At 41.6% G+C, this 18,637-nt stretch overlaps 1 protein-coding gene across 4 annotated transcripts in view; it reads left to right on the top strand.

Annotated features, from left to right (window-relative positions):
- The window catches only part of NAXD (NAD(P)HX dehydratase), a 366,910-nt gene extending 365,337 nt beyond the window's left edge, over positions 1-1,573 (top strand). For all 4 annotated transcript variants that reach the window (XM_086934749.1, XM_086934752.1, XM_086934751.1 and 1 more), the window contains one exon: positions 1,221-1,573. In XM_086934749.1, the coding sequence (XP_086790875.1) occupies positions 1,221-1,371 (151 nt within the window). In that variant the 3' untranslated portion in view covers positions 1,372-1,573. The remainder of the gene's footprint in view (positions 1-1,220) is intronic.
- Positions 1,574-18,637: the final 17,064 nt, after the last annotated feature.

Below are 18,637 nucleotides of genomic sequence, written 5' to 3'. Positions count from 1 at the left end.
ACATCTGTCAGGCAGCTACATGGACATCGCTGCACACGTTCACTAGATACTACTGCCTGGACAGCCAAGTCCAGAGAGACGGCTTCTTTGGCTGTTCTGTTCTCCAGGACTTTCTGGTGTGAACTTGGTTCGCAGACCCATCTCCGGGGTTGGTATTGCTGGGGTATCTATTCTAAGGTAAGGAATCTATAACTAACTGTTTCTTTCAGATGAACAAGTTACTTACCTTGGGTAACGATATATCTGCAAGAAACATAGGTTAGTTATAGATTCCATTCTGTATCACCCCACCCATCCTCCCAGTTTCTGCAAACTGACTTCTAGGGCTAAGGATTTCCTTTCAGAGCCCTAGTTTTGTGCACCAGTGGTCAGTGTCTTGCATGGCTCTGCGCTTCTGGTGTAGAAAGTCATGTCCAGAACGGACATCAGCGCGCAAGGGTGTCGTCTAAGTAGCTACCGCAATGTCATCCCAGCGACCACGACACCAACGACGAACACGTAGCCGACTAATGCCCCCTTTCGACGCGCAGGGGTACTGCTGCCGAAAAACTTTCCGGATGCAGTCTGTTGCCTTGGGGTAATTCTAAGGTAGGGAATCTATAACTAATCTATGTTTCTTATAGATATATCGTTACCGAAAGTAAGTAACTTGTTCAACAGTTTAATTTTCAGTCCTAAACAGTGTCCTATATTATTTTTTTAATTAAATGTTTTTAAACACGAGCCTCCATCATATATGGAATTATAGATGAGTACGTTCCAAGTGACAACATAATTTATGATGTAATTCCGAACCCCTTTGTAGAAAACTTGTTATTGGTAGCTAGGCATTAGAGACCTTCAGCAGTCCAAGGAGGCCACAGTTGGTGGCGCATGAGTGCCATCTACATTCCAACAACTCCCATGCACTTGCCACTCTGATGTCAGATAACTGGGTTTCAAAACAAGCATTCTTGCAAATGATTCTCAATTAAAGCCATGTAACATAATGTCTTGCATACTTCTGAGTTGAATATTTTTGAAGCATTTGATTAAACTTGTGTTCTATTGAACTACTGTGATATTCCAATATTTTATTTTGATCTAAACTACCTATGCTTGTGAATTCTCTGTGAGAAGAGGTGTGTAATGCTGTAATATCACACATGGCAATTTTGGAATTAAACATAGAGGTCCTTCACTGTATTTTGTTAATTCACATCATGTTTATCTTTTTCTAGGTTAAATCCTTTTCTAGTTGCTGCCTTTGGTGCTTGCTCTCTTACCAGGCAATGTAACAACCAAGCTTTCCAAAAATATGGACGCTCAATGACCACAACAGATATGATTGCAGAAATTGGAAGCGCTTTCAATAAACTTTTTGAAACTTGACACCCAGAAATGACATTTTAACACGAAGACTCAGCAGTGATACTTCATTGAAGTGCTGTGGCAGCACATGTGAAATATAATTATTATTTTTCATTGTAGAAAGCATAATATGAAATGTAGATATTTTTTAAAAGTTTGATATATAAAATGTTTTGGTTGGAAGTAAAAGATGAGATTAAAAGTCTGTAATATAATACAATTATTCTCAAAATATGCTTTGCTGTCCTTATTTAAGTACTGCTAAGTAATGCTTGTACACTCTTAGATTAATTTCTTTGACGCACACCAGACACTCTGTTTTTATTTGTACATTCTTTCTGTTTGACTATTCCTCAGTCGCCGGACTAGATCTAGAAACTTTTCAGCAGTACCTCTCTGTGCAGTTCAACGCGGCTGTTTCAATCCGGAAATTATGCGTACGCCTACATACGTGCCACTCCTGCACGCTGACGTCCTTTCCTTTCTGTCCAAGCGACCAGACATGATCTGGAGTGACCTCTCGTCTCTTTGAGACAGTGTTTTGACCGAAATCTTTGTGAGCAAGGGAAATGTCACGTCCGAAAAAGGCAGAATTCAAACCCTACAAGGACTGTCACAAGGAGATGTCTGTGACAGCTCCTCACCAAGTTTGCCTGGGGTCGAGCAACAACTCATGAGACCTGCAGTGACTGTGCGTCGATGAACCCAAAGGCAATACACGACCAAGAGGTGAAGCTCTACGCCACCAAACAGAAGACTCCCTGTTGTGACCGGTCAAGCCTAAATGTCGGTCTTGGTCCCGATCCTGGTCTAGGAGCCACAGGAGTCAATACTGTAGTAGATCATCTTTGAGCTTCACATTTTCAGCTAAGATCCAAACTAGACTCTGCTCCCTCCGACCACTCTTAAAGTCTAGAGAAGGCACGTGAACAGTACCATTCCTCTCAATCTCACTTCCAAAGTCAGTCGATGTCAGAGCCCATCTCTCAACTTGTCCCAGCACAACCAGAGTTTTCGGGCCATTTGGGACACCGAGGCTGATACAAGAGTTCTGCCATGCCATGCTCCGATTCTTTAGATCCCTTCCGACTCTCTCTGGTGCGCCTTTGGTTCCCATGGAACCGCAAGGCCCTCCTTTGGGGTTACTGCTCGTGGGTTCGACTTCGGCTCTAGTTGGGCCCTGTGAACCCATTGACGGGCTGCTTCTAGCAACCAGGACCACTCCACCTCCTCAACGCATGCCAGTTCCAGTCATACCAATGCCATCAGTGCCGAAGGAGGTGCCTATTGTGCTTTCCGAGTTGGCACTACTTGGATCATGCTCAACTGCCATCAAACAAAAACCTGTATCTTTTGACTCTCCACCTCCACAAGGAAGATATCACACATTACATTTCTTGTTTGGCACAGACTCTGACAACGATTGTGACACAGGTGTTGAGATTGACCAACCCTACCATGAGACAGTTGTTATGATGACCTACAAGATGCCAGTGACCTCGACACCTCTCCTGAGTGGCCTTCTCACACCCCTCAGGGCCTGTCACTGAAGAGAGTGCTTCTTTTGTGGTGGTCATGTGGACGGCAGCCAAAGTTCTAGATCTCCAGCTCCCCATTTTAGAGGTCAATCAAATGTTTTTCTCAAGTTCAGGCAACCTACTGCCCTGACCATAACTCTTTAGGGAGGGCTTAACAGATACTCTCTTATAGGCTTAGGGCTAAGCCCCCCAGTGAACCGTTAAATGCAAGCCGCCACTGACCTACCTTGGGTGAAACTACATTTTTATCTACGCACCCCTCTACCGAGAGCTTAGTGGTGTACACATCAACTAGCCAAACTAATCTGAACACTTTTCCAACTATTGCAACCCTTCTCCCCACAATAGGTACAAACGGGTAGCAACTTTTGAGAAGAGGGTATTTTCTTTTACCAGTCTGACCCTCAGGTCTGTTAATGCCAGTTGCCTGCTGGGCTGTTATTCCCACGCTCTTTAGGACTCGATGGCTCAAGTCTTCCCAGATGTCAGCAGTTCTGCATATTGCAGTTCCTAAGGCGTTCTCGCTAGGAGACGTGTTCCTCCTACAGTAGAACTGTGGACTCCTGTATGTCTTCCCAACGATGCATTTTCCAGAGTTCTAAAAAAGATCTGGGCCTACTGGGCCCCAGTCATTCTAGTGGCCTCCAATTGGGCATGGAGAGAATGTTATGCAGAACTCCTGGGCTTGGACATCTGCCCTGCAATAAGGCTAATCCCATGGGAGAGTCCTGCTGTCGCAGCAACGGGGCAGAGTTCTCTTCCAGGGGATCCTCATCAATAGTCATAAGCATTAGAATATTCCCGCCCATTTGCGGGACCCCGGAAACAATATATTATATGTGTCCCACATATATATACTCATATATATATATACAAATAAACAATTGCAGCCAAATAAACAGTAGAGCTGAATTATGCTGTAAAGAATGTCCACCATACATGAACATCTGCATTAGAAACATGAGAAACACCAAAGATTGTTTAGAAACTGTTTTAATGCTTAGAAAGCAGTAGAAATTTTTATAACTCACTGAAAGCATAAAATTTCGAGGAGGCAAATCCAACAGGGGTAGAGGAGGTCATCAGCAGTCCTCTTCCACGACGAGAGGAGGGAATGCTTGAGCAGTGGCTTCCTCTGGCGCCGTTACCCACTCCAGTGGGAGGAAGTGCTTCGCAACATCTGGCAGAGTGGGTCAGCATCACAAAAGATCGTTGGGTGCTGAATATACTGCGCAATGGATATGCACTACGTTTCCGTGTGATCCCAAAGTCCATACCTCAAAAAAAGTCTCGCCCTTACCAACTAAACCTTCTACAAAGAGAGGTCAAGACTCTTCTTCAAAAAAGAGCCATCGAGGAGGTGCCTCCTTCTCAAAGGGGAAAAGGAGTCTACTCCAGATACTTTCTTGTCCCCAAAAAAGACCAGGAGGACAAGTTCAGACCCATCTTGCACCTTCGCCTTCTAAACAAGGTGGTGGTCAAAGAAAAGTTCTGCATGTTGGCTCTTCACCAAATATGTCCACATCTTCAATTCGGGGATTGGATGTGTTCTGTGGATTTGCAAGATGCGTACTTTCATATTCCAATCGCCCTTCGCCATCGGAAGTACTTGAGATTTGTGGTAGGAAGCAAGCACTACCAGTACAAAGTGCTGCCCTTCGGGCTCAAGTCAGCACCACGAGTCTTCACCAAATGCATGGCAGTGGTTGCGGCTTATCTACACAAGAAGGGGCTCTTCGTCTATCCATACCTGGACGACTGGCTCCTAAAAGGCCCATCTCCCGACAGGTACTCAGCGACTTTCAACTGTGCCTACAGCAGTTACACAAGCTAGGCCTCCATGTGAACATGGAGAAGTCTGTCCAACAACCAACCCAGAGCATCCACTACCTGGGCGCAGTTCTGGACGCAAGTTTGGGAAAAGCGTTTCCTTCGGAGGAGAGGCTATCATCTATGAAACAGAAGTGCAGGACTGTCCTCCAGTCTCGAAATCCAACAGTCAGACAGGTAGCTTCCCTGCTGGGCTCCATGGCGTCCTGCATTTTTCTGATGCCAAACGCCAGACTGAGAATGCGGCCTCTGCAGCAGGCTCTAGAGGACCAGTGGGACCAAGCGACAGGGAATTGGGAGGATCGAATCAGTCTGTCCCAGGCAGCAAGGACTTCCATCCTGTGGTGGACTCGTCCGCAGAATGTGTTGCTGGGAGTGCCGTTTCACCAACCTCTTCCAACACTGTCCGTGGTCACAGACACTTCTCTAGAGGGCTGGGGGGCACACACGGGGTGCCTTCAAATTCAAGGTCGGTGGTCAACTCAGCACCAAACCTACCACATCAACATGCTGGAGCTTCGGGCAGTTAATCTGGCTCTCTAAGGCTTTTCTTCCAGCTATAAACACCGACTCCGTCCTAGTTCAGACAGACAATACTACCACCATGTTCTATCTGAACAAAGAAGAAGGCACATGATCTCGCCCTCTCTCCCTGGAGGCTCAGGCGATCTGGCACTGGCTTCTGGCTTGGGGCCTATCAGTAGTGGCAGTGCACCTTCCAGGCGAATTAAACACCAAGGCAGACGCACTCAGCAGGCACTTCGAAGATCAGCCAGACTGGGTGCTAAACAACAAAGTGGTAGAAGACCTTTTTCGTTGTTGGGGTCGTCCAACCATAGACTTGTTGGCAGACGACGAAAACGCAAAATGCCACGCCTTCGCGTCCAGATTCCACCAGCCGGGGACACAGGGGAATGCTCTCCTGATGGATTGGTCAGAAACATTTGCTTACGCATTTCCTCCCCTGGCTCTGATTCCGAAGGTGGTGTCCAAGCTCCTCAGGTCGGACATGGAGATGATCTTGATAGCTCCGGATTGGCCACGGCAGTGGCGGTACCCGGACCTTCTGCATCTGTCTGTGTGTCCACACAGACGGCTTCCTTGCAGGCCGGACCTGTTGAGCAAGATGAACGGGAGGATACTGCATCCCAACCTCCCATCACTGAACCTGACAGCATGGCTCCTGAGGTCTTGCAATTAGGGCATCTGAACCTGCCTCCCGAATGTATGCACATTTTAAAAGAGGCTAAGAGGCCTTTCACGAGAGCGTCATATGCGTTCAAGTAGAAAAGTTTTACATATGGTGTAGGGATCGTCACCTAGATCCTACTAAAGGCAAGGAGGAAGTAATCCTTCCATACCTCCTTTCCTTGGCAACTTCTGGGTTGAAATATGCTTCCATTTGAGTGCATCTGTCAGCCATAGTAGCGTACAGGAAATCACCTAACCAGATTTCTTTCTTTCAGGTTCCGGTGGTCAAGGACTTCCTCCAGGGGTTGAAAAAAGTCTATCCCCCTGTGCGAAATCTTTTTCCTCCTTGGGAATTGAACCTGGTTCTATCCAGGTTAATGTCGCCTCCTTTCGAACCCATCCACAAGGCCTCTTCGCAACATCTCTCTTGGAAAGCAACCTTTTTAGTGGCGATTACGTCCGCGTAGAGTAAGTGAGATACAAGCGCTCTGTACAAAGGAACCATATACTGTTTTCCACCACAACAGAGTAGTCCTGAGAGCTCATCCATCCTTCTTGCCTAAGGTGGTTTCTGATTTTCATATAAATCAGTCCATTTCCCTCCCTTCGTTTTTTACAAATCCTATGACCCCAGCCGTGCGATCACTGCACTCTTTGGATCTTAAGAGAGTGCTCAAGTTCTATTTGGAAAAGTCCAAAGGTATCAGGAAGACGGATCAGCTGTTTGTGAACTATGGTTCAATGAGAACGGGCTTTCCAGCGGCCAAGAGATCCATCTCCAGATGGATTGTCTCCTGCATTAAATTGGCCCATCAGCTTGCAGGCAAGCCTTTATTGGTGTCACCCAAAGCGCATTCTACTAGAGAGAAAGCAGCCACAGTAGCTTTCTTACATGACATTCCTATGTCAGAGATATGCAAGGCTGCAACCTGGAAATCAGTTCATAGCTTTACGAGGCATTACTGTCTAGAATCTGATTCCAGGACCGATACTCCAGTAGTACTGAGAGGAAGGGGTCCCAGTGTCTGTGTAAGTTAATGTTAAAGAATCAAACCAAATAATTAACAACACATTAAATGAGTCCACATTGTTTTAATCACAACGAGACTGGGTATATTGAATATACACAAGAATAAAACAATAGGTACAATTGGTTGTACGGTGCCCCAAGGAGGATAGGAAAGGGTGGTGGTAGGTGATCAGGTGAGGATGAGGTAGTGAAGAAGAATAAGTGACAGTAAAGTCAATGAATCAAGAACACTGTATTTGTGAATCGTATACAGTATGGTAGACCAGTAGTTCATGACAATTAGGTTAAGGGATCATACTTCACATAAAACAGTAAATGAAACAATTGATGGCGTGAAGTTGATAGACCAATGGGCGGTTGTCGACGTTTCGACCCTCTAAGTAATGCAGGAGTTAGTTGAGCCCTTGCTGTGGGGTCTTCATCAGGACAGAAAAGAGGGGCAGGCAACCTATTTAGGTATATAAAGTACAGAATTATAATTCCAAGTAGTGGGATGTGCCTCATGATAACTGATTAACGCACACATATTAAGGCAATTTGAATTAAATTAATCTCAGAATATCATCAAACTAATATTAAGAGCCATAAACAAGAACTCAATTAATTAAAAACAAATGATTACAGAATTATGATTCAAAGTAGTGGGATATACCTCATGATAACTGATTAACGCACATTTATTCAGGCTATTTGAATGGAATTGATCTAAGGATATCATCAAAATAATATTTGAAGCCCTAAACAGGAGCTTGATTAGTTAAAACGAGTTTGAAGGAGAATTGAATTTATTATGAAGGAGTCAAGATCACATTGGTATGAACGAGCGTAAAGAGCTGGAAAACGGCCCGGAGGTTAGCATCGGCTTATTCGCATATACGATAATGAAGGGAGGAATACCTTGATATGCGATATACAATGGCGTGGTCTCAAGCCATCAATCGGTTGGATCCTATCATGCAGGTAGTGGCTAAAATAGAACATGTAGATCGAGGCTATGAGGGTCACAATGAACCATGATTTGGCAATTAAAACAATCACGGTAAAGATGAATTACAAAGTAACTTACCCTGTGGTAATTATCAAAATCTTCACTGAATTGCAGCGAAGGGTGACTGTGGTTCCTGTCGGTACAAGGGGGGGAAAAAAGCAATCACTCTCTCTACATACAATAATGAATGAGAAGAGGTGCCGGACAGAAGGACTGACTGCTTACCCGGGAATGGGGAAATGCGTCAGGGACCGGCCATAAATCAGGAATCCGGAAGTTCTAAAAGGAAAATTAAGTGGGCAATACTATCTCAGATATCCATTCTTGAGCCACTTGGAAAATACATTGACTTCTTTTTGAAGCCCTTGGCTGAGTCTACCCAATCTTACCTCAGAGATACCATGCATACGATCAACATCGTCGAAAATCAACCGTTTGACCACCATCTTCAAAGACTAGCAACATGTGATGTGGTCTCATTATACACATGTATCCCCCAACAAGAAGCCCTTAGTGTTATATCACGGTGCTTACAACGACGACCTGCCCCGGTACAAGTACCATCAGAATTTATTGTGGCATTACTAAGAATTGCAATGACGAAGAATTTCTTCTTGTTTAAAAACAAATTCTACCTCCAAACCTCAGGAGTAGCCATGGGGGCCCCCTTTGCCCCGGATGTGGCAATACTTTACATGGCTGCCTTCGAGGAAGACACTGTTCTCAATCAAGTGAATCCATTCAGAGACCAATTGGGTCTCTGGATGCGATACATAGATGACATTCTGTTAATTTGGAATGGCAATCAAGATGAATTATCCACCTTCTTCACATGGCTAAATCACCAGTCCGCATCCCTGAAATTCACGATTCAGTCGGACAACCATGCCATCAACTTCCTAGATATTACTATCTATGAGGAATCCGGGATATTACTCACCACATTATACCGCAAACCGGCCGAGAGAAATTCACTGCTGCAATACAATAGTCATCACCCAAGGGCGCTCCGTGACAATTTGCCCTTTGGGCAATTCCTACGGATTCGTAGGAATTGTTCCAGTAAAGAAGACTTCTTTACACAATCAGATGATCTCGCAAACCGATTGCACCAACGCGGTTATCCAAGACGTCTGTTGAAGAAATCACGTAAACGTGCCTGGTACTACCCCAGAGATGAACTACTTGTAGTCAAAGACAAACGTGATCTATCGGATAATAGGATTGTTTGTGTTACCACCTTCAAAACGAAAAGCAACAAGATCAAGCGCATAATCAATCAGCACTGGCAACTTATATCGGATGATATCAACCAACTTCAAACTCCCCTACATGCTTTCAAGAAAGCCAAAAGCATCAAGAACTTTGTAGTACGGTCACTACTTCCAACACCAGAGGAGCCCACTATCATCCTTCAAACTCGTTTTAACTAATCAAGCTCCTGTTTAGGGCTTCAAATATTATTTTGATGATATCCTTAGATCAATTCCATTCAAACAGCCTGAATAAATGTGCGTTAATCAGTTATCATGAGGTATATCCCACTACTTTGAATCATAATTCTGTAATCATTTGTTTTTAATTAATTGAGTTCTTGTTTATGGCTCTTAATATTAGTTTGATGATATTCTGAGATTAATTCCATTCAAATTGCCTTAATATGTGTGCGTTAATCAGTTATCATGAGGCGCATCCCACTACTTGGAATTATAATTCTGTACTTTATATACCTAAATAGGTTGCCTGCCCCTCTTTTCTGTCCTGATGAAGACCCCGCAGCAAGGGCTCAACTAACTCCTGCATTACTTAGAGGGTCGAAACGTCGACAACCGCCCATTGGTCTATCAACTTCACGCCATCAATTGTTTCATTTACTGTTTTATGTGAAGTATGATCCCTTAACCTGATTGTCATGAACTACTGGTCTACCATACTGTATACGATTCACAAATACAGTGTTCTTGATTCATTGACTTTACTGTCCCTTATTCTTCTTCACTACCGCATCCTCACCTGATCACCTACCACCACCCTTCCCTATCCTCCTTGGGGCACCGTACAACCAATTGTACTTATTGATTTATTCTTGTGTATATTCAATATACCCAGTCTCGTTGTGATTAAAACAATGTGGACTCATTTAATGTGTTGTTAATTATTTGGTTTGATTGTTTAACATTAACTTACACAGACACTGGGACCCCTTCCTCTCAGTACATATTAAACCCAGGTCCCAGTGACTATGTTTGGGTAACCCCCCGCTCTATACCGATACTCAAGTAGGGCAAGCCTCCTTGAGGAATCCGTTTGGGTAGCCTATGGCCTGCTCAGGCTTGTTGATGAGATTACTGTCTTGTTATTCCTTTGCCCACAGGGATGAGGTGAGGCTCGCTATTCTATTCTAATGCTTATGACTATTGATGAGGATCCCCTGCAACACTCCCGCCTCCACGGGCAAAGGACATTCGTTAATGAGGAGATATTGTTAACCTATTTGTTACTTGTTTTTTTAGTCTCCGAAAAGAACAACTGACCTAACTGTCACCCCTGGGGCATGATGGGAAGCTGGGGGTCATGAGTGCCTTAAAGGCACGGTGTCAGTTTTTTGTTCCATGCAGCTACATGTTAGCTTTTCAGTCTTTTTAGACTGTGTGTTTGCAATGCAGCCTGGGAGCTTTCTATGCTTTCAGTGAGGTATAAGAATTTCTACTGCTTTCTAAGCATTAAAACAGTTTCTAAACTATCTTTGGTGTTGTTTCTCATGTTTCTAATGCAGATGTTCATGTATGGTTTAAATTCTTTACAGCATAATTCAGCTCTACTGTTTATTTGGCTGCAATTGCTCTCTCTCTCTCTCTCTCTCTCTCTCTCTCTCTCTATATATATATATATATATATATATATATATATACATATATATATATATATACATATATATGCTCTTTCTTTTGGAGGAGATTTTGGTTGATATATATGTGTGTATATATATATATATATATATATATATATATATAAGTATATATATGTGGGGCACATATAATATATTGATTCCGGGGTCCCGCGAATGGGCGGGAATATTCTAATGCTTATGACTTTGATGAGGATACCCTTGGAAGAGAACTAGGATTACAGGTAAGTAACTAATCCTTCTGGGCCTTTGCAAGTTCCACCTTCATGCCTGGAGATTGAGTAGCGACAGTTGAACATCTTCGACCTTCCACAAAAGGTTTTCCCGAAAGTGATGAAAGCCGACCTGTGTTTCCCGCAAGCAAAGGACCCAGAAAAAGCAACAAAGGCATTATTGTGTGCAAGATTGGGTCACTGTACCTTAAATCTGACTGTTTGTTTATTCGTTGGTTCCTTATTGCGGGAGTGGTGCACTATGTCCGTGGTTTCCCGGCAGGAGGTACAGCGGCATTTACCAACGAAGGAACTTTCCCTGTCCACTGTTTGTGAGAACGATTCCCAGCCAATGAAAACACTTGAACTGTATTTTAAACTGCAGCTGCGTGGTAAAACTCACCTTGGCACATACAGCTACCTAACCGGCACTGATGAGGCACACGCCGAAACGCGTCTGCCAGACGCTGATATCGTGGACATCACAAAGCTTGAATATGTGCACCGGTTGAATTAAATTACTTTGGGAAACCTGAGCATGTGTCAGACCTGTCTTTGAATTAAGCAGGATTGGAGGAGAATATATATATATATATATATATATATATATATATATATATATGCGAAAACAAAGGCAAGGACGCGGCACTCTTCTTTTCACGGTAGATTTATTTTAGGTCTCAAGCAAAACTCCTACGCGTTTCGAACAAACGTTCTTGGTCACGGCAGTGTTCTACAAAAGTCCCTTTTCTCTTTCCACATTTTATACTCTTCCACTCGTTCATACAAAGTGAGGAATTATGGGCCTTGTAGTTTTTCACATTAAATGTATGTTTTTAAACATTTTACATTTAAAAGGGTAAGCATGTGGGTAACATTTCACAAAGAAACTTATCCTAGAATGTATTCCCTGAATGAAACATGCATTCAAATACACAAATGATTATTACTGTCCTGTTAGTGCTTATGGTTAGGCACCACATCGTGGACTGTTCAACATTTTAGTTATACTGTTGTTTGTTTTACGGGCTGAGTGCCCTATGCCCCACACTTTACCCCAATACTTTATCACATAGGCCATATTTTCATTGCTCTTTCACACAGAATTCATATCAAAGTCAACACTTTACATTTTAAATCATTATAAGTGTACATGCATTTCCTCGTCTGCATTCAGCCCTCTCGGCTGTTTTGTTTTAAACTTAATTATAAGTTTCGACTCCAGTCGTCTCAATTTTAACAGTCTGTCTCCCCTCTCTCTTGTGTGGGGATAGATGCTAGTCCCAAATATTTGATGTCTTGCCATGTTTTACCAATGTGTGTTTTCAGATGTTTCGCCATGGCATATGTGGTGTCGTTGTTTTGTATTGCCCGTATATGTTCTAAGATTCTTTTCTTTAAAGGGCATTTGGTACTCCCTAGGTACTCTTTTCCACAATGACATCTCAACATGTATACCACAAATGAGGATTCACAAGTTATTTTTGTTTTGATCATGAAGTCTTTTCCAGACGGGTCTGATAGGACCGTTGTGTTTTGTCCTATTTTGCATGCTTTGCACGTCATGCATTTTGTGAAGCCATTGCTCCTTTTTTGCAGCCAGTCTGTTTGTTTTTTCTGTGAGAAGTGGCTTTGTACCAAAAGGTCCGAGAGATTTGGCGCTCTCCGATATGAAATTAAAGGGCCGGTTCCAATGTCAGTGCCTATATCTGGATCTTTCATTAAAACATGCCAGTATTTTGCGAGAATTTTTTGAATTTTATAACTCTCTTTGTTGTACGTAGCAATCATTCTTGGTCGTTCTTCCTTGTCTTTTGTTCGATTGCTTGTAGTTGGCTGTTCAATGTTTTCTGATTCAGTAGATGTTTTATCCTGGTTCAGAGTTTCCAATCTAGTTTTTGATTTTGCCTTGTCTTCCCCTTTGGTTAGGTCCATATGTTTGTAACCTCTTTCAAGGAAACAATTTCTTGTATCATTGAATTTTTTCTCCATTTCCTGTTCCGTTGAACAATTTCTCCTCATACGGAGAAATTCACCATGTGGTATACTCTTCACCAATTTCTGGGGGTGAAAGCTCAGTCCGTGAAGGATACTGTTTGTTGCAGTCTTTTTTCTGTGGGTGGTTGTTTCAATTTTGTCATTGTGTACAAACACTTTGATATCCAAAAACTCTATTTCTTTTGGACTGATGTTATATGTAAACTTCAATCCTACATCATTTGTGTTAAGGATATCAAAGAAGGCTTCAAATTCCGTGGTACTGCCTTTCCACAAGAGGAACAGGTCATCTATAAACCGCACCCAAAGTGCTACTTTAGCCATATATTGGTCGTTTTCTTCTCTCCAAGCTATGCTCCTCTCCCACCACCCCATCATGAGGTTCGCATAGCTTGGAGAGAAGGAAACTCCCATGGCTGTTCCACACTTTTGTTGGTACATCTTTTGGTTGAATAAGAACACGTTGTTGTGCAAACATATCCTAATCATGTCTATTAGCATTTTTGAATGCTCACGTTCTGTTATTGACCTCTGTCTCAGGAAGAATTCTATGGCTCTGATTCCAATATCATGGCTGATGGAGGTGTAAAGCGACACCACATCTATAGTTACTAGAGAGTAAGATGGATGCCAGTCTGTGTTCATGAGAATTTTTAGGAAGTCCCCAGTGTCTTTTATATAGGATGTTAAGGTAGGAACTAGAGGGGCAATAAAATAATCCACATAGTTTGCAACGTTTTCATACAAGCTGCCACAACTGGATATTATGGGTCTTCCCGGAGGTTTGTTTAATGTCTTGTGTACTTTAGGTAAAAAGTACATTGTAGGTGTAATTGGGTTTTCCACCATTAGATATTTCTTTTCATCCTCAGTTAGAAGGCCTTTTTGTTTCCACATCTCAAGCTTATTTTCCAATTCAGCTGTGAGTTCCGGAATGGGATTTTTCTTTAACAGCTCGTAATTTTTTGCTTCAGTCAGTTGTCTTAAGGCCTCTTCTATATAATGTTGTTTCTCCATTATGATGATGTTTCCCCCCTTATCCGCGGGTTTGATTTCGATTGTGACGTTGTTTTTTAAAGTCAATATTGCAGCTCTTTCTTTTTTAGATAAGTTTTTCTTTTTGCGAGAATGGTTGTTTGTCATTTTTTCTATGTCTCCTGTTACAAGGTCATAGAATAAATCAATTTTGTTGCCTGGATGGAGAACAGGATAAAATTTCGATTTTACTTTGAAAGGAGTTTTCATATTTTTATCCGTCACTATTTCCATTTCATCAAGTATTTGCGTTTCTGTTACTTGGGATCCAGTTACTTCATTTGCCAGTTCGTATGCAATTCGAAGATGGGGAACATCCTCAATATTGTAATCATTACTTGTAATTGTTTGTTCTTGATTTACAATTGTTGTATCTGCATTTTGAATATTTTGGTCAGATGATTTCTCTTTTGGTGTTTTGCTGAAAAACTTCTTTAGTTTTAGTTTTCTCACATATTTATATAGGTCTATTTTTGTATCCACCTCATCATGATGGGTTTCAGGGCAGAAGGATAAACCCTTGTTGAGTAGACTTATTTCTTCTTTTGAAAGATTATATCTGGACAAATTAATTACCAGATTCGGTGATGTTTTGATCTTCCGACCTAACTTACTAACTAAGGTCGGAAGATCAAAACATCACCGAATCTGGTAATTAATTTGTCCAGATATAATCTTTCAAAAGAAGAAATAAGTCTACTCAACAAGGGTTTATCCTTCTGCCCTGAAACCCATCATGATGAGGTGGATACAAAAATAGACATATATAAATATGTGAGAAAACTAAAACTAAAGAAGTTTTTCAGCAAAACACCAAAAGAGAAATCATCTGACCAAAATATTCAAAACGCAGATACAACAATTGTAAATCAAGAACAAACAATTACAAGTAATGATTACAATATTGAGGATGTTCCCCATCTTCGAATTGCATACAAACTGGCAAATGAAGTAACTGGATCCCAAGTAACAGAAACGCAAATACTTGATGAAATGGAAATAGTGACGGATAAAAATATGAAAACTCCTTTCAAAGCAAAATCGAAATTTTATCCTGTTCTCCATCCAGGCAACAAAATTGATTTATTCTATGACCTTGTAACAGGAGACATAGAAAAAATGACAAACAACCATTCTCGCAAAAAGGAAAACTTATCTAAAAAAGAAAGAGCGGCAATATTGACTTTAAAAAACAACGCCACAATCTAAATCAAACCCGCGAATAAGGGGGGAAACATCATCATAATGGAGAAACAACATTATATAGAAGAGGCCTTAAGACAACTGACTGAAGCAAAAAATTACGAGCTGTTAAAGAAAAATCCCATTCCGGAACTCACAGCTGAATTGGAAAATAAGCTCGAGATGTGGAAACAAAAAGGCCTTCTAACTGAGGATGAAAAGAAATATCTAATGGTGGAAAACCCAATTACACCTACAATGTACTTTTTACCTAAAGTACACAAGACATTAAACAAACCTCCGGGAAGACCCATAATATCCAGTTGTGGCAGCTTGTATGAAAACGTTGCAAACTATGTGGATTATTTTATTGCCCCTCTAGTTCCTACCTTAACATCCTATATAAAAGACACTGGGGACTTCCTAAAAATTCTCATGAACACAGACTGGCATCCATCTTACTCTCTAGTAACTATAGATGTGGTGTCGCTTTACACCTCCATCAGCCATGATATTGGAATCAGAGCCATAGAATTCTTCCTGAGACAGAGGTCAATAACAGAACGTGATTATTCAAAAACGCTAATAGACATGATTAGGATATGTTTGCACAACAACGTGTTCTTATTCAACCAAAAGATGTACCAACAAAAGTGTGGAACAGCCATGGGAGTTTCCTTCTCTCCAAGCTATGCAAACCTCATGATGGGGTGGTGGGAGAGGAGCATAGCTTGGAGAGAAGAAAACGACCAATATATGGCTAAAGTAGCACTTTGGGTGCGGTTTATAGATGACCTGTTCCTCTTGTGGAAAGGCAGTACCACGGAATTTGAAGCCTTCTTTGATATCCTTAACACAAATGATGTAGGATTGAAGTTTACATATAACATCAGTCCAAAAGAAATAGAGTTTTTGGATATCAAAGTGTTTGTACACAATGACAAAATTGAAACAACCACCCACAGAAAAAAGACTGCAACAAACAGTATCCTTCACGGACTGAGCTTTCACCCCCAGAAATTGGTGAAGAGTATACCATATGGTGAATTTCTCCGTATGAGGAGAAATTGTTCAACGGAACAGGAAATGGAGAAAAAATTCAATGATACAAGAAATCGTTTCCTTGAAAGAGGTTACAAACATATGGACATAACCAAAGGGGAAGACAAGGCAAAATCAAAAACTAGATTGGAAACTCTGAACCAGGATAAAACATCTACTGAATCAGAAAACATTGAACAGCCAACTACAAGCAATCGAACAAAAGACAAGGAAGAACGACCAAGAATGATTGCTACGTACAACAAAGAGAGTTATAAAATTCAAAAAATTCTCGCAAAATACTGGCATGTTTTAATGAAAGATCCAGATATAGGCACTGACATTGGAACCGGCCCTTTAATTTCATATCGGAGAGCGCCAAATCTCTCGGACCATTTGGTACAAAGCCACTTCTCACAGAAAAAACAAACAGACTGGCTGCAAAAAAGGAGCAATGGCTTCACAAAATGCATGACGTGCAAAGCATGCAAAATAGGACAAAACACAACGGTCCTATCAGACCCGTCTGGAAAAGACTTCATGATCAAAACAAAAATAACTTGTGAATCCTCATTTGTGGTATACATGTTGAGATGTCATTGTGGAAAAGAGTACATAGGGAGTACCAAATGCCCTTTAAAGAAAAGAATCTTAGAACATATACGGGCAATACAAAACAACGACACCACATATGCCATGGCGAAACATCTGAAAACACACATTGGTAAAACATGGCAAGACATCAAATATTTGGGACTAGCATCTATCCCCACACAAGAGAGGGGGGAGACAGACTGTTAAAATTGAGACGACTGGAGTCGAAACTTATAATTAAGTTTAAAACAAAACAGCCGAGAGGGCTGAATGCAGACGAGGAAATGCATGTACACTTATAATGATTTAAAATGTAAAGTGTTGACTTTGATATGAATTCTGTGTGAAAGAGCAATGAAAATATGGCCTATGTGATAAAGTATTGGGGTAAAGTGTGGGGCATAGGGCACTCAGCCCGTAAAACAAACAACAGTATAACTAAAATGTTGAACAGTCCACAATGTGGTGCCTAACCATAAGCACTAACAGGACAGTAATAATCATTTGTGTATTTGAATGCATGTTTCATTCAGGGAATACATTCTAGGATAAGTTTCTTTGTGAAATGTTACCCACACGCTTACCCTTTTAAATGTAAAATGTTTAAAAACATACATTTAATGTGAAAAACTACAAGGCCCATAATTCCTCACTTTGTATGAACGAGTGAGAGAGTATAAAATGTGGAAAGAGAAAAGGGACTTTTGTAGAACACTGCCGTGACCAAGAACGTTTGTTCGAAACGCGTAGGAGTTTTGCTTGAGACCTAAAATAAATCTACCGTGAAAAGAAGAGTGCCGCGTCCTTGCCTTTGTTTTCGGATTACTAGGAGACACGCTCCCGGCCTCCACACTCGGGCACCAACGAAAGTAGTTCCCTCTGCTACGGGAACATTTGGGAAGAATATATATATATATATATATATATATATATATATATATATATATATATATATATATGCTCTTTCTTTTGGAGGAGATTTTGGTTGATATATATGTATATATATATGTTAGTATATATATGTGGGGCACATATAATATATTGATTCCGGGGTCCCGCGAATGGGCGGGAATATTCTAATGCTTATGACTTTGATGAAGATACCCCTGGAAGAGAACTAGGATTACAGGTAAGTAACTAATCCTTCTGGGCCTTTGCAAGTTCCACCTTTATGCCTGGAGATTGAGTAGCGACAGTTGAACATCTTCGACCTTCCACAAAAGGTGGTTGATGTCATCTTGGCAGGGACGCGGTCCTCGACAAAACTGTATACACCCATCAATAGGACACACTTTTGGTCTAGTGAGGCACACTCCAGAATGTCCCCCCCCCCCCAATGCCAAATTATCTGAGGTTCTGTTCGTTTTGTCTCTCACCTGGCAACGCTTTGGTTTGGGCACTGTTAAAGGATACCTTTCAGCTTTTTACGGGGACCAACCCTCATTATTTAAAACACTTATTGTGATGCATTTTTAGAACGGCATACACCACTTGTTTCCGCCTTCTGTCATACCACTCATTTGGTTAGCTCCTCCTTCCTGTGCAAATTGACAGTATTTGCAAGAGAACGGTATTGTCTAACTGTTAATATTACCTTAAGTATATAGCTAACAAGATCTTTTCTTTGCGATACATGTAACTTGGAATTCACATATTTGATGTGCACTTCCTTTGAGCTGCTTCACAGCTGTCCTTTGTGGCTTCTAACCCTCAAGACTGTTACTTGTCACCATCACATCA

The sequence above is a fragment of the Lissotriton vulgaris genome, chromosome 8 (assembly GCF_964263255.1).
Source record: "Lissotriton vulgaris chromosome 8, aLisVul1.2, whole genome shotgun sequence".
Lineage (NCBI taxonomy): Eukaryota > Metazoa > Chordata > Amphibia > Caudata > Salamandridae > Lissotriton > Lissotriton vulgaris.
This window is presented reverse-complemented; position numbering and strand designations above follow the sequence as displayed.